A 26,165-nucleotide genomic window follows, 5' to 3' on the forward strand; every position below is an offset into this window, starting at 1 on the left:
ATAAACTTATCTGAGACTCCAAGTGAAGGGCAGGGTATAAATGCAATCTCCTGCTTATTCTTCAAGGATCTCATCTCTCCCCTCCCCATACCTTTCATTGGGACTGATTTGTTGGTGTGATTTCTCTACTGCAAAATGGAGGGACATCATGCTCAATGGAGACAGATTGTGACCCTAAACAGTTATTCCTTTTCAGGGGAGTCACTTTCCATAGGACTGCACTGTGAATCTGGTGTTTGTTTCTAGATTATGGGCAGGACTGCCATAGGAAAATAGTGTGTTTCTAGATAAAATCTGTTTATTGAAGACATGGTGCCAAGGGAGCATTCCAGGTTGGCTTGAGGAAAATGCCCTGTCCCTTGAACAGAGGCTTACCATGTGGAAGTGGGCAGCTGAATCTTTTCCTGGCACTCAAGTAAATACCAACATCTGTCCATTAACAATATTTTTTTTCCTCTGGAGCAGCTGGCAACTCTAAACCAGAGCCTGAAAACTATAAAATGTGCCTGAAAACTCTTAAGCCAAATATCGGGATACAGAACTGGCAGACCCCAACAAGAAAAAAAATCTGCTTGCAGATTGCTTAAAACTCTTTGTTGAAGAGGAAACAACAGCTGGATAACAAATTCCTTGGCAATCTGGCCATTGAAATACAAAGGAAACTGCAAACTTGTATACATTTGCTTCTGAGCAAATCCCATTGGAATACTGTGGACTACTTTGGAGTAAACATGGCTAGAATCAGGCCGTATGCTGATTAATTGCTTGCAACCAGTTAGATGCCTATTTGATTACCTTTTACTTAATGAATTTCTGCTCTCATTGAAAGATGCTGTATCTTTTTTCCCTGTGTGGCACTGGAAATGCAGAGAACCAGTTTGTGTAGCAATTATCATTCTAGAGTATGATGATTCAGGTTCAACTCTCGACTTTGCCAAGAAAGGTTGCTTAGTGACCTAGGATGAGTTGCCAACTCTGGGTTGGGAAATACCTGGAGATATTGGAAGTGGAAATTGGAGAAAGGAGGGACCTCATCAGAGTATAATGCCATACAGTCCATCTACCAAGGCTGCCATTTTCTCCAGGGGGACTGGTCTCTGTTTGGAGATGATACTGGGAAATCTTGAGGCCCCACCTGGAGGTTGGCAACCTTAGCCCCCCCCACTCCCGCTCATCCTGACCTGCCTCACAGGGTTGTTGTGAGGATGAAATGGTGGAGAGGAGAACGATGTAAACTGCTTAAGTGTAGTTTGTCTCTGGAACCTCCCCAGAATCATATCCTTTGCCTTCAAGGGTTGTAGGGAGACAGTGGATACACAGAGAGGCAGGAAATCTACACATGCACAGAGTTCCACTAGGTCCTCATGATTTCAGCTCCAATCGGATGTTGCTAGTTCAGAGGGTAACCCTGTTGTTGGTCTGCAAGAGAACAGCCCCTTAGAGGCTGACCTGGATAACCCTGGATAATCTTGTTACTGGGAAACTAAGCCCTGGGCAGCATTTGGATGGGAGACCTCCAAGGAATACCAGGATTGCTATGTAGAGGCAATGGCAAACCACCTGTGAACGCCTCTTGCCTTGAAACTCTATGGGATCGCCAGAACATAAGAGAAGCCATGTTGGATCAGGCCCATCCAGTGTCACACAGTGGCCAAAAAACCCAAGTGCCACTAGAAGCCACTGGAGGGCCAGCAGAAGTCGCTCTGGGGTCACCAGCTGCTACTAGACGGCCCTTCCAACCCCTAGGAGCACTCTGAAAACTCGCCTCACGCCCAGTCCCCCATTCCGGACAGGGAATAGAAGGGGGGCGCTGAGCACCTGCTGGGCAGGCAGAGCCGGCTTAACCGCGGGAGGAGCCACTCCCCCAGCAGCCGGGCGCGGTGAGTCCCTCGACGGAGGGCTTGGAAGGGACTGGGGCGGCGGCGGCGGCGGCCAAGAGGCGGAGATCGTCGGGCGGCTCAGATCCTTTCCGAAGGCGCCAGCTGGGCGCCGGACGGGACACCACCGGGGTCGTCTGCTGCTGCTGCGCTCTCCAGACCAGCCATGGACGGGCTGCCCGCCGCCGCCACCAGCTGCCTGGCGATTCTCTTCCTCCTCCTGCTGCTGCTGCTGGGGCTGCTTCGGGTCTCTCGCTTCAGCAGGCGCCGGTGAGTAGGCAGAGGGAGAGGGAGAGGCTGCCTCGGGCTCTTTCACCTGTTCCCGGGGTGGTGGTGGTGGTGGGGGGGGGGGGGGGTGGAGCACAAAGTGGCCTCCATGGCGGGAGAGCGCGAAGATCTTCATGCCCCCTTGCAGATCCCATCCCAGCCTTCTGGTCTCTCCCAAGCCGGCGTTCCCAGGTGGATGGAGGCTGCCCCGGGCGGAGCAGCGATTGCATTTCCTCCTCCCGTCCCTGCGCCGCTCTCGGGGAGCAGAGATGCCTTTTGGCGTTGGAGGAACAACATCCGAACAGCGCACTTGTAGCTAAGAGAGGGGGCGCTTCGGGTCCTGCTTTCCACTCGGCTTTTCGACACCTTCAGACGCACAAGCGAAGAGGGCGAACGGGGCTGAAAAGCGTTTTGAGTCATCGGTGGAGAGCGCCAGAATCTTTCTGGTGGCAGGGTGGGAACACCCTGAAGCCATTTAGTCGTCCCCACTCTTCAAAATCAAGAGCATCTACCCTCCACTCTCCGACAGCTCAGCCTCAGGCAGAAAAAGCTAGATTATAAAGAATGTGGGACTCAAGACAGGGCCTTATATTTTAGGTATAAAGAAACAGACTGCAGGGCAAATCCCTTTGCAACACTGCTCCAGTCTGTAGATCCAGGTAAGCAGCAGTGTTGGTCTAAAGCAGTAGAACAAAGTAGGAGTCAAGTATCACCTTTAAGGCCAACGAAGTTTTATTCAGAACGTAATCTTTCGTATGCAGGCATACTTCTTCAGATGAGGGAATGGGGTACAGTGAGCAGAACTTACATATAGCTGGTGGGTAGTGATTAAGAATGTAAAGTGATACAAAGTTAGGATCCAATGGCAAAATAGTGTAATAAACAAATTGGAAGATCATATGGTCTGGATAGCATTTGCGTGGGAACCCAATAAAAGGTAATAAAAGTTGCCTGTTAATTGCTCTTGCTACAAGTCTAGGTAAAACAAAAGGACGTGTCCTAGGAAATACAAGTCTTTTTGTTTTACCTAGACTTGTAGCAAGAGCAATTAACAGGCAACTTTTATTACCTTTTGTTGGGTTTCCACGCAAATGCTATCCCAGCCATGTGGTCTTCCAATTTGTTTATTACACTATTTTGCCATTGGATCCTAACTTTGTATCACTTTACATTCTTAATCACTACTCACCAGCTATATGTAAGTTCTGCTCACTATACCCTATTCCCTCATCTGAAGAAGGATGCATGCATGCGAAAGCTTACATTCTGAATAAAACTTTGTTGGTCTTAAAGGTGCTTCTTGACTCCTACTTTGTTCTACTCCAATCTGTGTATATAATCCCATTGTAAGAATTGATCTGGTTTAGGGTCCTTTATCACATTTTTTTAAAAGAAAGAAAGAAAGTAACTGTTACCTTAGATTTAAAAATATAGTAAACATCTGAATGAGACAGGAAGCCAGCTTCCGGAACTGTGGGCAAAATTTTTACTTGATTATATAAAATAATAATACTAAGCACATAAAGACATTTATATCATAATCCTTTATTAAAACAACAGTAAAAATCATGTAAAGTACCTCTGTGGTGTTTATGTTGTGATAGATCAACAGCTTAATCTCTGGAATAATTTTAGATTTGTTTATAAAATCTATTAACTGACGTCTTTAGTTTGATAATACACAAAAATAAATAGTAACAGCCCAGAGTACACAATCATTTTAGAAATGAGAGAAAATAGCATGTAGAGAACTTTGTGCTTCTTTTACTTTTTACCCCAAGTGTGCGCGCACACAAAAGCTTATACCCAGAATAAAACTTTGTTGGTGTTAAAGGTACCACTGGCTTAAACTTTAATCTTTTTTTTTTAACCAGTATGTAATTGATTTAGTAAAGGTTATAAATAATTAACTAACATTCATAGACTAGAACTCAGCTGGGGAGTGAATAAATAAATGGAGGATCAGATTCTTGTGTCTGTAGTGATTAGGGATGTAAATTTCACTTCATTGTTGAGCTGTGTTGTGGTCCTCCTGTTCCCATGTTGATGTGGTTTCACAGGACATCCGTTGCTCTGAAGACATTATTGATGTTGGCACATTCATTTCTGTCTTTGTGTGTCTAAGTTTTCCTTAAGGAAGTTTTTTTTGGGTGCGTGTGTGTGGGGAAAACAGTTCCAGCCAAAACCAGGTATTTGCTAAAGCCCCCAAACCATTAAAAATACTAACTAAAAGTATGTCATTTGTTGATATAATAATTTACGGGGTAACACTTCATTTCTTGTAAGGTAGCCAATTATAAAGGTAAAGGTAGTCCCCTGTGCAAGCACCAGTTGTTTCCGACTCTGGGGTAATGTTACTTTCACAATGTTTTCACAGCAGACTTTTAATGGGATGGTTTGCCATTGCCTTTCCCAGTCATATACACTTTCCCCCCAGCAAGCTGGGTACTCATTTTACTGACCTTGGAAGGATGGAAGGCTGAGTCGACCTCGAGCTGGCTACCTGAACCCAGCTCCTGTTGGAATTGAACTCAGGTCGTGTGAGCAGAGTTTAGGACTGCAGCTTTACCACTCTGCGCCACGGGGCTCTTATTACAGGGAATTATAGGGAACCAAATAGTAACAAAAGGAGATTCATAATCATCAGATGGTGGTTGTTGGGTTTGATTAGAAATTTTGCTCATTATAAAAAGTTCCCTTAAATGTTGTTGCCAGTCACTTATGGTGGGAGTGGTATTGTCAATCCATTTCAGTGCCAGAGATGTGCATGCTCAGATATTAACATATGGCAATTCTCTGTTTTTAACCAACAAGTCTTGGTAGGATGTAATAAGATCCAGTTTATTTATTTCATTTGGAGCCTGTTTAAAAGGCATACAGTAAAACAGTATAATACATACAACAGACAATGTATTGAAACTTCATCACAAAATTAGAGGACAGTGGAATAGAAATAATATAATATATATATATAATGGGGAGTGCAGTGAAAACAAATATGCCTTGCAGGACAGCCCCCCTCCCCCAATTCTGGTCCCAGCACTTCTGCAGAGGCAAAAAAGACTAAGGGGGATCTCTGAATAGTTAAATTTGTGTGTAATTGTGTGTAAATTGTGAGAAGAGTTAATGAAAAGAAAGGATCGCTTTAAAAAACGGTGTTGACATGAATGGTAAGATATTGTCAGCATATATGGTGATTTTTCCTCAGTCTGGTTCTCAAGAAATGGTCTTGCATCAAAACCTCATTAATGAGGGAAAATATAGAAAACAGGCAAAACGGGGAAATTGCTAGTTACTTGCAGGTAATTGTGCAGATTTGTTTTAAAAATGGTGCAAACTGTTCTGATTTACAGCAGCTTGGTGTCCTGAACAGGCTCTGCTGTGAGCAGTTGGATCTTGCCAACAGCTGTGTAGCACAATCTGAAGATTGCCCCATCTGCTGCACTTTAGGAAACTTTGCCACTGCATCCCATTGTTATCATATCTTGTAATCCACTTGCTGATCAATTGAAAATGTTTTTTTTAAATCATACCTGTAATCTGCCTTGGGTTCCTGTGAGAAAGGCAGCCTGTCACATATGCTAAATAATGCAGTTTCAATCCACTTCAGCGGCTGTTTGCAAGTGAATTTTGCCATTCCACATAGTAAAATCCAGGTGCAAAGTGCATCAAAAGTGCATTACTTAGTTTGTGAGAAAGTGCTTATAAATGAAAATAATAAATAAGATTGTCATACAGAATGGTAAGCAACTTTCTGGCCTGCAAGTATCCAAGAGTCAAAAGCTGCATTTTAGCATCCTCTGCGATACTGAAAGGAATTTTGAGGTGAGCATCTAGGAAATATGATTCATTGCAGTTCTAAAATTATGTTGCACTACAACAAATGTTTAAAATAAAATAAACTTTACTATAATTATAGTATAATTATATAGATATATATAATTACAATAATTATAACACAAAAAAGAATAAAAACTCAAACTTTACAAATATGTACAAAAACCATGAAAAATCTGAAAAACTGATGTTAGAGTAACTTAAAAATACATCTTAGCCTTACACTATCTTGAAATTTTTCCAGTACATGGTCAGTTTCTACACCAAATTGTCTTCATACAAACCAGTCCTCTTTTGGCATCTGCTGTAATGAAACAGCTTTATTAAAAGGAGAAGATGATGATGATATTGGATTTATATCCCACCCTCCACTCCAAAGAGTCTCAGTGGCTCACAATCTCCTTTACCTTCCTCCCCCACAACAGTCACCCTGTGAGGTGGGTGGGGCTGGAGAGGGCTCTCACAGCAGCTGCTCTTTCAAAGACAACCTCTGCCAGGGCTATGGCTGACCCAAGGCCATGCTAGCAGGTGCAAGTGGAGGAGTGGAGAATCAAACCCGGTTCTCCCAGATAAGAGTCCGCACACTTAACCACTACACCAAACTGGCTCTCTCTGTGTATGATAAGGAAAGGCTAAAGAATCTGGAACTTTTCAGTTTAGAAAAGGGATAACTAAGTGTTTTATAAATTTATGCATGGGATGGAGAGAGTTGACAAAGAGAAATTTTTCTCCCTCTTCCAAAACACTTGCTGGCATCCAATGAAACCGATGGGCAGTAGGTTCAAGATGGACAAAAGGAAATACTACTGTACACAGAAAGTGATTAAAATGTGGAATTTGCCACCATAGGATTAAGTGATGGCTACAGGAATAAATGACTTTAAAGGGGGATTAGATAGATTCATGATAAGTCTGTCGGCTACTAACTATGGTGGTTGAGGGGAACCTCCACATTCAGAGGGACTAAGAGACAAATCCTAAGCAGGTCTACTCAGAGTCCTACTCAGGTCTATCTATTGGTGCTTACTGCCAGGAAAGTGATTTTAGGATTGCACTGTAAGTCTTTGAATCCCAGATCCTCTGTGCCCTGTTGCCTGGGGAATCAAATTGTCCAGAGGAACTGGTTGGCTGCTGTGTGAGACAGGATGCTGGACTAGATGGACAATTGGTCTGATCCAGCAGTGCTCTGGTCTTGTGCTGCTAGGCACATTGTAGCTGCAGTTAACAGGTTTACAACCAACTCTGCATCCGAATTCTTTGCCAAATCTTTCAGACAACACAAAAAGAATCCCTTTAGGTTCTGATGGAATTTGATACCTTGCCATTTTGCTGATTAAACATTTGCCATGCTGAAGGCAGCCTTACCAGCCAGCGTATTGTAGATTTGCACAGTAAAAAATGGGAAGGGAATAACTTTAGTTTAATTAAACCCCCCCCACCCCCCCATTTCTTTTTGCCTCTCCTGGTCATGAAGATCAGATTACAAAAGGCCATTAAATAAATGTATTACTTGATCATATAACTTGCTGCAGTTCTGGTTGTGCCACCTACAAAAACAAGGAACAGAAAAGGTTACCAAAAAGGCAGTAGAGATGTTCAAGGGCTTGGTGTTCCTTATGTGAAAAAAGGAATAAGAGTCTGGGGCTCTGAAGTAGGGAAAAGAACAACTGGGTGGGGCCATTGTAGAGTTATGAATAATTGGATGGAACAGTTTGTATTTCTATCTCCTGTTTGTAATTGGAACCTTGGAGAAATGGGTTCAGTATTGACAAAAAGAATTTGGTATGGTGCAGTGCTGCACCAGGATTGGCTGTAAAGCTGAGGATAAAACAGAGAGCCCTATAAGCTACTCTGAGCTCCATCAAATGGAGGGGTGTGTGTGTGTGTTGTGAATTAAGTGTTGTCAAGTCACCTCTGACCTCTGGTGACCCTAGGAATTAATAGCCTTCAAAACAACCTGTCGCTAACAGCCTCACTCAGGTCTTGCAGAATGAGTGCCCTGGCTTTCTTGACTGAGTCCATTCATCTCATGTTGGATGTTCTTTTTTCCCTGTTACCTTCAGCTTTTCCAAGCATTATTCCCCCCCCCCCCCGTGAATCCTGTCTTCTCAGGGAGGGGTAAGAATGGATAAAAATTACATGTTCAGAGGTACATCTTCATTTAATTTATGCAATGAATAGGCAATCAATAGTTCTGATAGCTTTAGGTAAGCTGAGACAAAACCTTAGATCTCCTGATTGCCTGTAAGTATTAGCCTCCACATTCTGGTTTTTAGCTATCATGGACGCAACAGGGTGAGGGCTTCTGGTGTCCTAGCCTCACTGATGGACCTCCTGATGGTACCTGGGTTTTTTTGGCCACTGTGTGACATAGAGTGTTGGAATGGAGGGGCCATTGGCCTGATCCAACATGGCTTCTCTTATGTTCTTATTGTTCATTCACAGTGGAGTTGAGAATTGTCCCCATGGGGAAGCAACCAAACACTTTGCCTCTGTATAATGTGAGAAATAGCCACAGGTCCTTGAAAACCTTAGCAAATAGGAATTAGGGTGTGAGAGCCATCTGTGGACTTGAACATCTACTGAAAAGGCTCAAGCAGTGTTCTTTTTAAAGCTCTTGGCAATCATAAACACCTTTAGTAGCATGGTATTTTTTAACTTCTTGGTTTTGAATCATCCGGCAGGGTTGTCCGCCAAGATGTCGCTGGGCCTGCCCATTTTTAGAACAGAACTAACCACAGTTTACATAAGCTAAGCTATTGGTCAACAATGAAAGAACGTTTGGCCTGCTGATTTTTGGCTATCACGGCAGCAAGTTTCTATTTCTGCTAAGCTTTATTGATTCAACAAAGCACTATGACTGAAATCACTGTCAAACTCAAGGTTTAGGCCCAGTTTGCAGGGGCGGCATGGACCTTTCTTCAAGAGAAAAAGGAGTCCACTCGTAGGGACAGAGACACCTAGTGTGGTGTGGTGGTTAGAATCATAGAGTTGGAAGGGGCCATACAGGACATCTAGTCCAACCGCCTGCTCAATGCAGGATCAGCCTACAGCATTCCTGGCAAGTGTTTATCCAGCTCACCACCTTCCTAGGTAGCCAATTCCACTGTTGAACAACTCTCATCATGAAAATTTTCCCCTTAATATCCAGCTGGTACCTTCCCACCCTTAATTAAAACCCATTATTGCAGCTCCTCTCCTCTGCTGCCAACAAAAACAGCTCCCTGCCCTCCTCTACATGACAGCCCTTCAAATACTTCAAGAGAGTGATCATGTCCCCCCTTAACCTTCTGCTGGATTAGGATCTAGGAGACTTTGGGCCAGTCATGCAGACTCAGTATTATCTATCTCACTGGGTTGTTGTGACGTTAAAATGGAAGAGAAGTTCCTGGTGCTTTGGGTTCCTGTTGGGGAGAAAGGCAGGGTATAAAGTAAGTGAATAGATAAATAAATGGTTCCCAGGATCAGTTCCAGGTTGGGGTGGGCGGGCAGAGAGCGCCCATGGGCCTCTTACTCTTCTTCGCTCACCACTTTCCTCTCACCACCCACCCACTTGCAAGCCCTCCCACTGCCTGCATTCATGGATGCCCACGCAACCTGGGTCCTTCTCTTGATGATGGTGGGCAGTGCACATGGCTTGGAGCCTGGGTGGCTGAATAGTTGCAGGTTGGCAGGCAGGCAGGCGGGGGAGGCACTTGGGTAGGGGGCTCTTGACATTTGGTCCCACTAGAAGCTCTAGATTTTTTTATTCCTTGGTTCCATCATCAACCAGAAGGGAGGCTGCAGCCAAGAAATCAGAAGGAGATTTTGGCCTATCATGAAAGCAGCTATGAAGGGGCTAGAAAAGGTCCCTAAGTGTAAGGTCGTGTCATGGAGATCAAGATAATTCATACCACAATATTCCCCAATACTATGTATGGGTGTGAAAGTTGGGCAGTGAAGGAAGCTGACAGGAAGAAAGCTGACTCACTTGAAATGAGTTTTAAAGATACCACGGACTGCCCAAAAGACAAATAAGTGGGTTCTAGATTGAATCGTAGCCATTATCACAGCTTAAATAGTAGGGGTATTTTGTCATGGCGATTGCTTGTTTGAGGTAGTCAGTAGAGGAATATGTCCTCTTCTTTGCTTTTCAAAATCTGGTAACCCTAAATTATGGCAGTCAGTTGGGGCACACAGGTGCAAACCTGGAAAAAATGATTCTTAACATTGCAAAACAAACTTGTTATGTCTAATTTCCTGTCTTTGGTTGTGCTGCTTCTGATAAGAAGGAAAGGGGAGGAGGGCAAAACGGAGATATCTGATACAGGGTGGGAGGGAGAAGGAAATGTACCTCCTTTCCACGGCCCATGGCTAAGATAATGTATGTTTAATTTCCCCCCCCCCCCCCCAACAAAAACTGGCAAAAAAAACATATCCATGCATGTGTTAGCGTGCAGAAGAAGAAAAAGCAACACATCTTCATATTTTCATTTAAAAATAAAACCAGATTGCTTTGCCTTACTTTCAGTGCCAACTTTTTCTGGCAGGACTCTTACACTCTTACACCAGCCGTCTGATGGGCAGAAGTAGAACGGTTGAACAGGCTCCTTGCTGGCATGTGTGGTTGTCAACTGCTTTGGGAAAAAGGTCTTGTCCCTTTAATAGAGGGTCAGTGCAGAGCCAGCTTGACCATTGGGCGAGCCTAAGGGGTGATGTAAGGCTACAGAGCTTGAGGGGGACAAAAAAGGGGGCAGAAAAGGCTTGTCAAGAGGCTTCAGGGTTACTACAGGGCTCCCACCATCCAGGTGGATGCTGAAATTCTCCTGGTGTTACAGTGGATCTCCAGAGGAGGAGGAGAAGAGTTGGATTTATATCCCACCCTTCACTCTGAGTCTCAGAGTGGTTTACAATCGCCTTCCCTTCCTCTCTACATAAGAGACACCGTGTGAGGTAGGTGGAGCTGCAAGAGCTCTGAGAGAACTGCTCTTGAGAGAACAGCTCTGATAGAACTGTGGCTGGCCCAAGGTCTCCCAGCTGGCTTCATGTGGAGAACTGAGGAATCAAACCCGACTCTCAAGGTTAGAATCTGCCACTCTTAACCACTACACCAAACTGACTGCTTTGGAAGGTCGACTCTATAGCACTATGACTTTATGGCACTATCCCTCCCCTCCCCAAATCCTGCTCTTACTAGGCTCTACCCCCCCCCCCCACATTTCCAGGTATTTCCCAACCCAGAGCTGGCAACCCCAGGTTACCATGTACCTGACACTGGTGGGTAATCACCAGGAATTTTTTTTGTCTCATAGTTGGGAGTCATGCAGGAATATTTGACGGCTATGAGACCTGGATTGCCTCCATTCACTCTTTGCTTTTTTGAGCTGACAGAGCTGACCTCTTGGGCTGTAGCTGCTGTCAAACAAATCCTTGCAAAAAGCTCACCTCTCTCTCTAATGAATGGGGTGATGTCAAGGTTCATCTAGGATCTCAAAGACTTTAGGCAGCCCTGGCTAAGTAGGATGTTGTTTACCAGATGATGCTCATCTGGTCATGTAGGGGATGCTCTAGCATTTGGGTAAAAACTCTATGCTACCATAGATTTTTTTACCTGAATCCTAGAGCATCCCCAGTGCTACATGCCCAGCATGATGGCATCACTTCCAGGTGACATCATCATACTGCACGTAAGAAAGATCCCCTGCCGAAGCCAAGGTAGGACTTGGGAACCCTACCTGTGAGAAATAAGAACACAAGAAGAGCCTTGCTGGATAAGACCAGTGGTCCATCTAGTCCAACATCCTATCTCACACAGTGGCTAGCCAGTTCCTCTGGACAGCCAACAACAACAGGGCATAAAGGCTGAGGCCTTCCCCTGATGTTTCCTTCTGCCTCTGAATGTGGAGGTTCCCCTCAGCAACCATGGCTAGTAACCACTGATAGACATAACTTCCATGAATCTATCTAATCCTACTGCTTACTTCCCTCCATTTTGAGAATCATCACCCCATCCTGAGCTATTTTAAGCCTAGTAGGAAAAAACAAATTTTTCTACCAAGGATTCGAGCAGTTAAATGGGAAATGGTGTAAAGGGTTAACCTCCCCTTCAGTGCCATACTCAGTTATCTTGAACCCCTAGCATGTGCTCATTAAGGGGGGGAACCCTCCAAGATCTCTTGCATCTCAAGCCATTGCCATCTGGAATTTACTGTTTTATAGTTCTTTGCTGTTGTTGCTTTTGTTACTAGCATTGTTTCTGAGTATTCTGGTTTTAATGTGATTTTGTATGGTTAGCTCTAGGGCTACAAATGCAAGACAAAATTTTAGCTATGTGATGAGGGACAACTGAGCCAGAAGATTGTGAAAAAATGTATATTGTTCTTGTTTCCAGGCTCTTGGGGGAACCACCGCTTGATAAAGGCCTTGTCCCATGGCTTGGGCATGCTCTGGAATTTGGAAAAGATGCTGCCAAATTCCTCTCTGCAATGAAGCAGAAGCACGGTGATATTTTCACAGTGAGTAGTCTGTCCTGTTCATTTTCTGCAGCTGACAAGGCTTGTATCCTGCAAGACACACCTTAGCATTGGCACCCACACTTAAATATGACTGTATCATTATTTTCCTCCCACCCTTTGCTGAAGGAGCTCAGGGCAGGTTACCCCCCCCCACACACACACACACACACTATGCTGACAGCAATGCTGTGACTAGGTAGATGATGCTGAGTGAGAAAGTGACTGACCCATGAACTTTATGGTTTACTGTGTTAACTTAGAGCCGGTTTGCTTAGCAAGGGAGAGGCTGCTTTAGGAATAAAGTCCATATAAGTCATGTTGCTTTAGAAAGGAAATTAATATCCTTTATTGTTAGAGTTGACAGGCCATGCATAGCAACTAGAGCTTTGAGCGTGGGGACATTGGGGAGGGGGGGGGGGTGTTGTCATATTCACCTTTACATCATTCAGGAAAAACAAAGAAGTTATGTTGGGTGGCTCTAGGAATTGCCAGAGACTTGATGGTAAAACCATAGAGTTTACAGTGATTCCTAGAGCTATTAAGTGTCACTTGCAGGTTGACTTTCCACAGAAGCGATGGCACAGCACAAACAGCAGCAACTTTTTAATTTTTTTTCTTCCTCTGCTGTTTCAAGGGACAGTGGGCAACAAGGGCTGCTAGCAGGAGGCAGGAGTGTAGCCAGGGGTTTTTTTTAGGTTGAGGGGCTTTTAAAAAATTCAGGGGGCACCTGACCTTAAAAAGCAGGGCCAGCAGGCTAGATCTTCCTACTCTCATTCTCCCCTCCTGCTCAGAACAGGCGGAAGGAAGGCTACAGAGGAAATGACCTAGCCACCTAATTAGCTGTATTGCCCCTTCTGGAGTAATGGTGTGCTTGGTACAAAGAGACATTTGTACTTGCAGTGTGTGGCAGAATGGGGGTTTGAAACTGGGTTTCCCAAGTCTCAGTCCAGTGTGGTCATCTACAGATACGGCTATTTGGTGAGTAGTTTTGGACTGAGGATTTACCCTCCTGGTTTCCCTCTTTTCAGTGTTTCTCAGCTCAGTCTTCCATTTATGAAACAGAACTCATACTGCGAGAGTGACCAAAATTATGCTTGAAATGCATTTTTTCACTTTGCTATATAAATGACAGTAAATACAATTGACACTGATTTGTGCTGGATGATAATGAAAATAACTGAACATGGAATCAGAAAGCTATCTTAGAGATGTCTTGTTTCCTGTACTTTTTGCTTATTTGTAAAATGCATTAATTTCCTTTCATTCAAACACAGGAAGATTGATATGTTTTGTGACTGGCTTGGTTGTTTTTCTTGAAGATTAAAGCTGCAGGGAAATTCATCACAGTCTTATTGGACCCCCGTTCCTATGATGCGGTGCTCTGGGAATCTCGCTGCAAGCTGGACTTCGGTCAGTACGCACGCCTTTTAATGGACCGCATGTTTGATGTCCGGCTGCCAGATTATGACCCTAATGCAGAGAAAGTCATGCTGAGATCGTAAGTGCAACATTTTTTAGATTTTTTTAGAGAGCCAGTTTGGTGGTTAAGTGCATGGACTCTTATCTGGGAGAACCGGGTTTGATTCCCCACTCCTCCACTTGCACCAGTTGGAATGGCCTTGGGTCAGCCATAGCTCTGGCAGAGGTTGTCCTTGAAAGGGCAGCTGCCTTGAGAGCCCTCTCAGCCCCACCCACCTCACAGGGTGTCTGTTGTGGGGGGAGAAGATAGGAGATTGTAAGCCGCTCTGAGTCTCTGACACAAAGTGTGCCTCAATAATGATTTAAGCAAGACAGAATATGATAAAAGCACAATCACACATCCCTCCAAAACAGAATTCGTTAAACTGAGGTCTGGGAAGGTGTTCTATGTGGGTTGTAACTCCTTTGTAAGGACAGGAGAGACTTTCTTGTGGCTACCGTGAAAATGGAGCCTACTCGCTTTTCTAGAAAAAGGAGCACGGGGCCTCTGTTTTATGGGATTTAATGTGGGCAGCCATAGATCCTCTAGGTAACTGGTCCTCAACTGGTACCTTTCTGTGAACCCACCAAGTATTTTTGGAAAGTAGGCAGAGCCAAGCAGGGCTTTCTCCCAGCAAGGCTTTTGATTGGCAGTGCAGGTTGTTTTTTAAAGTTGTTTTGGCAGCAGGTGCCTTCACAGACCAAAGATCTTTACCATGCGACTGAAAGTACGCTATGGCAGCCATTTTACAACTGGTTCTATCTCCTGTGGCAGCCATTTTGTGACTATGTCTGCCATGCTGTGTTACAATTCCAAAGGTGCTCATTGGCTCAAAAAAGTTGAGGACCCCTGTTCTAGGTGATTCCTAGAGAGGCATGGCATGGCTGCCCCTCCATGTCCCCACTGAGGGTTGCCTGGTCTTACCTGGCTCCTGGCAGGGGGAAGTTTCTTGCACACACAAAGCAGAAGTGGCGTAATTGCACTGGGCATGTTGTGTAGGAACTCTCTAACAATTTGGGTAAAAACTCTATGGTGCTATAGAGTTTTTAGCCAAATTGCTAGAGCATCCCCGTCTGATGTGCCCTGCACAATGATATCATTTCTGGGTGATGTTATTGCACTGGGTGCAATGGAGCTCTTTGGAGGCAGCCAGCCAGCTCCATGCTGGGGGGTTGGGGGCCCCAAAACTGAGGGAAAACCCCACCCCAGTGGGAGGCCCGAAATCCTGTCCCCACTCCATTCTCCTAGGCCTGGCAGCCCTACTACCAAATAAATTATGTAACAAATTGTTGCACCCTGAGGGGTTTGGAGGTTTGGAAACCATTAGACTGCACTGTATTTTAACGAAAAGATGTGTGGCAAGGAAGACCCTCAAGGTAGCCTGCCCCAGCATAGATCAGGCTCTTCCCCATAGATCAGATCCTTTCCCTCAGAATGACCATTTGACTTGCCAGAAGGGTGTTGCAGAGTTTTGGCAGCCAGTCTTAAATGATGATGCTTCTTCCAATAATATGAGGGGAAAGTTCACATTCCTTCCACAAATCAAAATTGCTAAATCTCCCCTTCTCTCGATCTTAGGCAATAACTCAAGCCCAGTGCAACATATCCATCTAGCAATCAATTTTTTTAGTGAAGGGACTAGATTTATTATATTTCCATCTTTGAGCAAGCAAAAGATTTTTGCTGCAATGAAAAGATTACAAATCATCTCTCTTGGGGATTTCATAAGAACTCCCCCCCCCCCGCCCCAAAGTAGCTGCATTTAAAACTTTGGGATCTGTTGGATTAAATTCCCTGCAAGGAGTAGAAAGCACATCATGAAATAAGCTACAATGGAATTCTTCCTGACATGCTTGCTTTTCATTGGCAGGGCATCTTTGAAATGAGAGGGCATTCAATCAAACAAATCGCCCCTACACCCATCTCCATATTTAAGACCTGGAGGCCCTTAATGCACTGTTTAGTGTGTGTGATCACAGCCATTGTTTCATAGGCTACAATTCCTTCCGCCAAAAGGACAGTTGTCCTCAAAGCATGACTTCCCTTGCTTCTCTACAGCCCTAAATGCCCCATGTGAAATGCTTGCAGGGAGTCTGAGGTCTGCCACGGGGGGGGGGGGGGGGGGGGCAGAATGGTGACAAGTGCAGTTGCCTGGCTTGCCTAATGACAGTGCTGGCCCTGGAGATTCTATCACATTATTTACAGCTGCTTGTCATAAGGAACTCAGCAGCAGCGGCGGAGATTTATTAGTGGTGGTTCTTGAAGGAGGTGTCCCATAGGATCTCATCTTTAAAAGGCACCAGGTTTTTTATGGGTTGTAATTTAACATCTCTTGGAGACATTGATCTCTTCACAAGCCACATCAGTCCCTTTACTATCAAGTGGGGGTGGGGAGCAGCAGCATCGGAATATAAACAGGCAAAACCTCAGAGTTTACACTGGCAAATGAAAAGAAAACACAAATACCACAGAGAAATGATGAAACTGGGACCCACAAGAGTGGAACTTCTGGATAATCATGTTTACTCTGCAGATGGAACTGAGAGAGAAGAAAAGGGGCTGTGTGTTTGGGAACAGTCCTGCATAGCCAGCAATTATACCAACTTCAAATTTGGCTAATCTCAAGATATCTAATAAGAAGTGATTCTTTTCTTTCTTTATTAGACACATAAGGGAAAATAAAACACTTAAATGTGTAAGCAAAACAATCCATAAATTAAAATAACAGGATTATAAAGTTTAACAGTTGTATGAACTCAAGGGTGACCATAATTTCAGAATATAATTTAAAATTGGATTATAATCCAGGGAGCAGCAACTACAGACCAGTCTCATTGTTAATCCAGGAGAGGACAGACCTAACAGATGATGATCATAAATCCAAGTCTACAATAGTACATGCAGCTGAAAATATGAAATAATTCCCATTCAAAGTGTAGTGGGCTGGCTGAACTGAGTTGTTATGAAGGCACAAAGCTATTTTATGTATTAACAACAAAGCAACCAAAATGCAGTTAGCAAACTACAGGATCCTCAGCAGGACATGAACTCTTGAATCTGCCTTATACTGAATCAAACCATTGGTCCATCAAGGTCAGCATTGTCTACTCAGACTGGCAGCAGCTCTCCAGGACTTCAAGTACAGGTCTTTCACCTCCTGCCTGGTTCTTTTAACTGGAGATGCTGAGGACTGAACCTGGGATCTTCTGCATGCAAAGCAGAGGCTCTTCCACTGAGCCACAGCCCATCCCATAACTGCATTGCAAATGATACTGGAAAGCAATGGAAGTTATCTGAAGGAAATATTTTTGGTTTTTTCTCTCACATCACAAGAAAATGAAATTTTCCTGCATTGTGCAGGGGGTTGGACTAGATGACCCCGGGGGATCCCTTCCAACTCTATGATTCTATGAAATGTTTAGGAATTTAGCCTAAAGAGGAAAAAATGAAAATAAAATTATTTATTTAAAACATTTAAAGTTAAATCAAAAATATGTTTTAATAGTGATATTATTATGGAAGGAGGGACTCATAAAGGCAAAAACATCTAGGGCCCACAAAAGTCATAATGCAGCCCTGCCCTTAAGGTGTCAGCAGAGTAACTGTAGAAGACACCACTGATCTCATTTTGGTTAATGAAGCCAGTGTAGTGTGCAGATAGTGTTAGACATAGACCTGAAGGGACTTGGGATCAAATCCTTGAATAACAGCTAAATCAGACAAGATGGGTACCCCCAGATTTGCATCACAGATCTCTTCAGGTCTATGGCTGTCATTTTAGAGTCTCCACCCAGGAACTCTTTTATACTGAGGGCCCAGTTCTGGTCAGGACCATCGCTGTGCAAGGGGAGGGGGGAATCCTGCTCTCCCCTGCACCACTTTTCTGACCTAAAATGGCAATGGGGAGCATTATTTGCTTTATAATGTGACTTCTGCTTCCACAGGACTCTACAGAACAAAAACCTCCCTTCACTAACAAAGGCGATGCTCTTCAATTTACAAACCATTCTGCTTTCCGACCCAAATAAGGCCAATCGGCAATGGGAGGAAGAAGGTCTATTTCATCTTGCCTACAGTACGATGTTTAGGTAAGTGGAGAGTTCCAAAGCCCTTTTCCGACTGGACACAAACACAGGAAGTTATCAGTTGCAAGAAGACCGAGCACATGCACCTCCAGTTTTTAATAGTTGTCCATTTCTTCAACTTCCCAGGGCTGGTTACCTAGCACTGTATGGTAATGAAAGCAAGGATTATGATGATGCCTCCAGTCGAGTTAAAGATGTGGTGCATTCGCTGGAAGTCTATCATCAGTTTTATCAACTGGACCGTCTTTTGATGAAAGCTGCTCGTTCCATGTTGAGTGCAGGTTGGTGTGACTGGCCAGCTCCTATCTTTAATGCTAGTACTTTCCCCCCATCTATGGTGCTGTATGGGAGATTTTAAAAAATTTCATATTCAGACGGGTTGTGTCCATGTTGGATAAGGTAGATTGAAGATAAGGATTACGTTCTCTTGCATTGTAAATTTTATGACGATTTTCATGTTGTTTTTTAAAATACTTTTCTGCAATCTATAGAGGGCCGATCTGAAGATCGTAAGACCTTCTTGCTTTTAGCCTCAAATAAGTGCAAAATAATTGCATCTGTAGCAAAATGTTCCTTTTGTCCATAGATTCTATTGCAATCCATTTGGATTCATGCTGTTATACCAATAAAGGTTGTGTGAAGTGATGTGATGTGAATCCTAGCACTTCAATAGCCCCCCCCCCCCCCCCCCAATCTTGGGAACTGTAGTTTGGTAAGAATGTTGTTAATGGTTCCTGGTTCCTCTCAGAAGGACAGATTCTAGGATTCCTAGGGAAGGGATAACTTTTTGTCTATAATGCTGGAGTATCCAGATGTTTTAAATGGTATAATACTAGTATGATTGCCTGTGACTACATGCACTCATTATTTCTGACTCACGTTCTGAAGCACTGCAAAACCAGTAAGCCTGTATGCAAAACTGAATTATTCAAGAAGGCTTTCCTAAGGAGGCAATAGGGTGGCATGGTACAAAATGCTTCACAACGTTACTTGGATAAATTATTAGGGACTGTCTCCTACACTGCAGTGTAGAGTGTGCTGTGAATTGGATCCTGCTGTGTAATTTGACATCATTTAATGTGTCATGTTAACACTGACGCTTTGCTTCAGTTTTGTTTTTTTTTAGACTTCTGATTGGTTCTACAACTCTAATTCCTACTGCATAGTTTATTGACTATCGCATTCTGTTGATTGTATTGACTCACTCTATGAAACCTGCTTTGAGTCCCAGTGAGAAAGGCAGACTATACATAACGTAAATCAATAAACCTGTTTGAACAAAGCAGAACAGAAACAATAATGTGCATATCCAAACGCTATTATAAACCTATTATATGCTGTTCAGGTCTCTGGAACACTATCAGCTGCACCTAGTGTTTATAAGATTTTAATTCTATGTACAAAATAACTTTACATTATTTTGTACATAGGCTCTGGAAACTTGCTGCTTCCAACCATGAACACACCTTTGGATATATTTGCTTACTGGAGATGATGGAGTGACTAATGAGTCCAGCTCTGAATAGCACTGAATTCTCTGAATAGCAGTGGATTTTCTGCAGCGAAATATCTGGTCAAGAACCATTTTTTTTTTTTTGCAGAAAAAGGGGGTCTTTAGGCTGCTTAGAGCCACATCTCCCAAGTCATGTCATGCTTGCTACCAAGGTACCAAGTCAACTGTGGCACCTATGTCCAGGGCTCTGCCCCCTCATAAAGAAGAGAGTCATGGGGATGATGCAAAGATAAACTGACACCCTTCTAATTGTTCTTTGCTGGCAAGAATTGGTGTAACTTCAGTACAGTGACTTGGACTGCATCACTAGATATTACACTATAGCAACAATTTACAACTAAATTTTCCTTTGCTGGCAAGACAATGCAGAAGATGAATGATGGCTATAGCATAGTGATGATCAATTCATCTGGGGATGTAGCTAAAATAAGACCACAGCTGGTCCTTATTAAAGCTGCCTTGTAACTGCTAAAGCTGCATATCTCTGTCAGTGCCATCCTAAGCAGAATTACAGCCTTCTGAGCCAGCGTAGTGTAGTGGTTAAGAGTGGTAGACTCTAACCTGGAGACCCAGGTTCGATTCCGCGTTCCACCCCCCACCCCCCATGAAGCCAGCTGGGTGACCTTGGGTCAGTCACAGCTTCTCAGAGCTGTCTCAGCCCAAAAAACAAGTCTAGCTCTCCACCTAGCGCTGCATAATGCTAAAAAGGGCTAGTACTTCAGGCAGCCAGACAATCTTCAGACCTCCTGACTATACCACACACAACGCCATACAATAACTATTATTTAATTATTAGAAGAATGTACCTCTGCTGAGGACTGCACTGTAAATACTGTAAGCAAACAATTAGCCTCTTTCCTTTAAAAGCCCAAACACATATCTATTGATCCTAGATATCCGAAATCTTGCGGTCGATTTGTCCTCTTTGATAGTTGGGTTGTCATCTCCAGCCTGGTGGATCACCTGAAGGTGTACTAAATTATATCAGCTCAGCATCTATCTTAGAAAGCTTCTTAAATTATAATTGTTATAATAAAAGCTTACTCCTATCATACTTTTAAAATTACTTTCTCCTATGTGGCCACAGTGGCATGACTATGATTTCCATCCATCTGCGTTATGTTTTGGTTATTTTCCCTTTTTTTGTGAGGAAAAATATTAGAAGGTTTGTCAAATCTTAGAGTTCAGCAAAATTCTCACAGGGGGTTTGAATAATGGAACTCAGAAGCAAGGGGTTTTTTTATGGGGGGGGAGGGTTAAGAAAGAAAGAGCACAATAAAATTTAGAGGTTCCAGAACTCTGCTTCTGTGAGCTCTTGCCCCAAATGAGGCCTGACCTAGAGTCTATGGTATACCATAGAGTTTGCCCCCTGAAGCTCCTGTTTCCTTGAGGGAATCTGATCTCTGTAAACTGGAGACTGGTTGTAATTCTAGGAGAATGTCTCCAGGCCTCACCTGGAGGTTGGTATCCATGTCAGGGCTACATCTGTCATACCCCTGCTCTACAGCTGTCTCAGCCCCTCCAATAATATCTCAAGCTATTCTCTGTCCTTTGAATTTCATTCCCATAATGGCAGAATTTAATGTCTCTTTCTGCTTCTCAGTTACTTGCACCTGGTTTTCCCAGGTACCAAAGATAGCACTACGAATGCTGGGAAAATATGACAGCACATTAACAGATATGTAATCTCTGGGGAGAAATGGACTTTGTGCAACAGATGGATAACATCAACACCCCAGCATGTAAACTGAAACCTAGCAAGAAAGGGAAAATGATGAGCAGTAGATGGCACCATTGCACAGGCTTTCAGTTCTATTTGCCATATTGACAGTTCAAAAACCAGTCGCCATAGTTTTTAAGAACATAAGAAGAGCCTTGCTGGATCAGACCAGTGGTCCATCCAGTCCAGCATCCTGTCTCACACAGTGGCCAACCAGTTCCTTGGAAGGTCCAACAGCAGGGCATAGAGGCTGATGCCTTCCCCTGAGGTTGCCTCCAGGATCTGAGATTCAGAGGTTTATTTCTCTGAACATGGAGATTCCCTTTAATCGCCATGGCTAGTAGAGATTCCATTGTTTAACCACCAGTTGAGAGAAACAGAATTTCCTTTTGCCCACCCTGAACCTATCGCTCATCAACTTCAGTGGGTGCTCTCAAGTTCTTGTCTTTTGGGAGAGGGAGAAAAAGCTCTCTTTATCCACTCAAGTCAAGCCAAGTCAGCCTTTACTGGCATAAAAATAACAGTACAAAATTAATATAGTGTAAAACAGGATAGAAACACAACTTTCCTGTACACTTTTATGAAGAGAAATTATTTCTGTGATATCCTTTGGGATATCCTTTAGACCAGAGTACAGAAACTTAGCTGACCTCTCAGTAACATTGATAGAAAAATCATTCAAGAGTCTATGAACCTTAAGTGCATCAGAGCAGTCAATCATACTGGCTAAAATAGGGTATAAATACATATAACGTAGATCCGTATACAGATGGCAGTGCAGGAGAACATGAGTATTTGACTCAACACATTTTTGTTTACAAGGGCAGTACCTAGCTGAATAGACTATTTTACTGAATCTGCCATCAAAAATGGCACAGGGCATAGCATTGCACCTAGCAAGAGAAAATGCTCTGTGTTGTTGTGGCATCTGGAAAGAGTTATCCACTCTTCAATTTTGATTGAAATGTGCAAAGATAGCAGCTTTGTAAAGTAAGTAAAGTAAAGTAAAATTTTATTTGTATCCCGCCCTCCCCGCCTAGGCAGGCTCAGGGCGGCTAACATCTCATACATATACAATAATCAATATAAAAACTTTAAATTTAACGATAAAACTTAAATTTAACATCATTTAAAAACCAGAGGAAGGAGGAAAGCCATTGCAAGGCCAACCCCCCAACCCCAATGTTGGCGAGGCGGCGCGTCAGCAGCTGATGGTCGACTGTATCAAATGCCGCCAATAGGTCTAGTAGCATCAGTACCGCGATGCCGCCTCGATCCAGTTGCCGCCGGAGGTCATCCACCAAGGCGACCAGCACCGTCTCCGTCCCATGGCCAGGACGAAAACCAGACTGGCACGGGTCGAGGACGGAAGCGTCATCTAGAAACCTCTGTAGCTGCAACGCCACTGCCCTCTCAATAATTTTACCTAAAAACGGTAAATTAGACACCGGACGGTAATTCGCCAATTCGGCCGGGTCTGCTGTACATTTTTTCAAGAGAGGGCGGACCTTTCAGAGGCATTGGAAAGTGCCCCTCTGCGAGGGATCTATTTATGATGTCCCATAAGGGACATCTAATCTCCCTCTGGCAAGATTTAATCAGCCAAGAGGGGCAGGGGTCCAGATCGCATGTTGTTGGGCGAGCAGCAGAGAGGATTCCATCGACTTCCTCCAGGCTGAGTGGGTCAAAGTGATCCAGCACCAAACCTGAAGACAGGCACGGAGCCTCAAATTCACTCACTGTTTCCAAAGTAGTAGGCAGGTCTTGGCGGAGCAATGAGATTTTATCTGCAAAATATTTCGCAAATGCCTCACAGCCAATCTCTAATTCTCTAACATTTGGTTTGCCTTGTGGCAATGTTATAAGGTCTCCAATTATTCTAAACAATTGTGCTGGGCACGAATTTGCAGATGCAATCTTGGTTGCAAAGTAATTCTTCTTTGCAGCCTTGACTGCCATCTCATAAGACTTCATAAACGTTCTGTAGGATGTTCTTGTTGCTTCGTCCCGAGTATGTCTCCACTGCCTCTCTAGTCGTATGAGCCCTTGTTTCAGCTGGCGCAGCTTCAAGGTGTACCATGGAGCCAGCCTCACACGAGGGCGCAGAGGACGCCGGGGTGCAATTTCGTCGATGGCCCTGGATAGCTGGCCTTGCCAGGTCTCCACCAGGCTATTGAGGGAATTGCTAGTGGGCCAGGGATCCCTCAGGGCCATTTGGAACCGTTCCGGGTCCATCAGGCCCCAGGGGCGAGCCAAAATAGGCTCTCCGCCCATACAGGGTTGGGGCGGCGTCCCCACATGGGCCTTAAGGGCTAGGTGATCCGACCATGGAGCCGCTTCAACAGCGATATTGTTCACCAAAATCCCGGACGCGAAGATCAGGTCTAATGTGTGCCCGGCCTGGTGCGTGGGAGTCGTGACAAATTGAGAGAGCCCCAGTGTCTCCATGGAAGACACTAGGTCCATCGCCTGAGTGGAGGCCATGTCGTCGGCATGGACATTGAAATCACCCAGGACCATAAGCCCCGGGAACTCCAACGCCCAGCCCGCCACTGCCTCCAATAGTGATGGTAAGGCGTTAGCTGGTGCGTTAGGCGGATGGTACACCAGCCAAACAGCCAACCCCTCTCCAACCTCCCACGCCAGACCGGTGCATTCGATACCATCAATCTTTGGGTCCGGGAGAGCCCGAAAGGAGTAACCCCCCCGTATGAGTAACGCTACCCCTCCCCCCCACCCGCTAGTCCGTGATTGGTGGAAGACCAAGTATCCCGGGGGGTGGTCTCTATGGCATTATATCCTGCTATGATCCCTCCTTCTCCAAAACCTGCCCTCTCCAGGTCCCAGTGCTCCAAATTTCCAAGGCATTTCCCAAACCAGAGCTGTTGACCCTGACTTACCTACATAAAAGAGAGAACATAAGAGAAGCCATTTTGGATCAGGCCAATGGCCCATCCAGTCCAACACTCTGTGTCACACAGTAGCCAATATGTGTGTGTGTGTGTGTATATATACATACATATATACATACGTACACACACACACACATATATATACACACTGGCTAATAGCCACTGATCAGCCTCTGCTCCATATTTTTATCCAATCCCCTCTTAAAGCTGGCTATGCTTGTAGCCGCTGCCACCTCCTGTGGCAGAGCTGCAAGGAAGGTTTTGATCTGTCAATCCAATTGGAGCCGGCCAAGTTCAGCCTTCTGAAACTATTCTAGTAATGTTTGTTTCTTCACACAGGATAGAGAATAAAATAAAATAATCTCATGTATGTGCTCTAGAGTCTGGACTCCTTGAAGGAAGGATAAAGTACTAGCTCAGTTATAATAGTACTATTTCTATTTCTGCCGTTTCTCCCTGCAGCGGAAAAGAAGGTGTTCAGCAGCATCAGGAAGAATCTCTGGAAGCTACTCTCTGTCAAAAGCCTGAATTGCAGAGCAAACAGAAGTGTTTGGCTAGAGAGCTATCAGCAGCACTTGGTCAGCCTAGGAGTGGATGAAGACATGCAAACAAGAGCCATGCTGTTACAGCTCTGGAGCACTCAGGTACTGTACTGGACCCTTTTTTATGATTCTAGCTGTAAGTTTCTCTCTTTGTATCAATACCCAGAGATAAGCAACTGTGACCAAATGGCTCTTAGCAGTGTAGAATGCACAAGGTCAAAACGAGGAGTGTACACATGTTCAGCCTGGCCTGGAAGGCCCAGGCTAGTCTGATCTTGTCAGATCTGAGAAGTTAAGCAGGGTTGGCTCTGGTCAGTATTTGGATGGGAGACCAGCAAGGGATACCAGGGCCATGAGGCGGAGGTCAGCAATGGCAAACCACCTCTGAACATCTCTTGCCTTGAAAACCCCAGTAGGGGTCACCATAAATCAGCTGTGATTTTACAGCTAAAAACAACACACTTTCAGTCCAGTGAAAATGCAAATACAACAAGAACATCCAAGTGCTACGCTCTCTGTATAGATCCATTTCTTTTATGAAAACCTGCAGAAATCTGCCTGCTTAATAAGTGCTCAGCAGAGAGTGAGAAGAGAGGAGTCCTACAACTGATAGACGAATTAAAAACTAATAAGTCACCAGGTCCGGATGGCATACATCCAAGAGTTCTGAAAGCACTCAAAGTTGAACTTGTGGATCTTCTGACAAAAATATGTAATATTTCATTGATATCTGCCTCTGTTCCTGAGGAATGGAAGGTAGCAAATGTCACCCCCATCTTTAAAAAGGGTTCCAGAGGAGATCCGGGAAATTACAGGCCAGTCAGTCTGACTTCAATACCAGGAAAGCTGGTAGAAACCATTATCAAGGACAGAATGAGTAGGCACACTGATGAACACGGGTTATTGAGGAAGACTCAGCATGGGTTCTGTAAGGGAAGATCTTGCCTCACTAACCTGTTACATTTCTTTGAGGGGGTGAACAAACATGTGGGAGTGAGGCCACCTTGGTCCTGCTCTCTCTCCCTCTCTTTGTGCATTGGCTTATACAGGGTCATATGCACTTCTCCTCTGTCACTTTGTGCTAGTTTCTGCTTGAGTGTTGACTTGGTCCTTTGGCATGCTGCTAGAGAGTCAGTTTGGTGTAGTGATTAAGTGCACAGGCACTTCTTTGGGAGAACTGGGTTCAATTCCCCACTTCTCCACATACAACTGCTGGAGTGACCTTGAGTCAGTTGTAACTTTCTCAGTCGTAACCTCCCCCTTCTTCTTCCACTTCAAGGAGCACTTTCTATGCCATACCATGTACCAGGCTGTCATCCTGCACATTGCAAATAATTATTTGTTTGTTTCACATACAACCCACCTTTCTCCCCAGGGGTTCCCATCATTCTCCTCTCCTCCATTCTATCCTCACAACACTCCATGAGGTCGGTTAGGTAGAATATATTAGGGTTGCCAA

General features: G+C 44.3%; 1 protein-coding gene across 1 annotated transcript in view; it reads left to right on the forward strand.

The window, feature by feature from the left end:
- The first annotated feature begins 8,262 nt into the window (after window positions 1–8,262).
- PTGIS (prostaglandin I2 synthase) overlaps window positions 8,263–26,165 on the forward strand; it is a 45,970-nt gene continuing 28,067 nt past the window's right edge. The window contains exons 1-6 of the mRNA XM_060232973.1: window positions 8,263–8,276; window positions 12,352–12,475; window positions 13,795–13,973; window positions 17,879–18,022; window positions 18,146–18,300; window positions 24,627–24,808. Coding sequence (XP_060088956.1) covers window positions 8,263–8,276; window positions 12,352–12,475; window positions 13,795–13,973; window positions 17,879–18,022; window positions 18,146–18,300; window positions 24,627–24,808 — 798 coding nt within the window. The remainder of the gene's footprint in view (window positions 8,277–12,351; window positions 12,476–13,794; window positions 13,974–17,878; window positions 18,023–18,145; window positions 18,301–24,626; window positions 24,809–26,165) is intronic.

The sequence above is a fragment of the Heteronotia binoei genome, chromosome 2 (genome assembly GCF_032191835.1).
Source record: "Heteronotia binoei isolate CCM8104 ecotype False Entrance Well chromosome 2, APGP_CSIRO_Hbin_v1, whole genome shotgun sequence".
Lineage (NCBI taxonomy): Eukaryota > Metazoa > Chordata > Lepidosauria > Squamata > Gekkonidae > Heteronotia > Heteronotia binoei.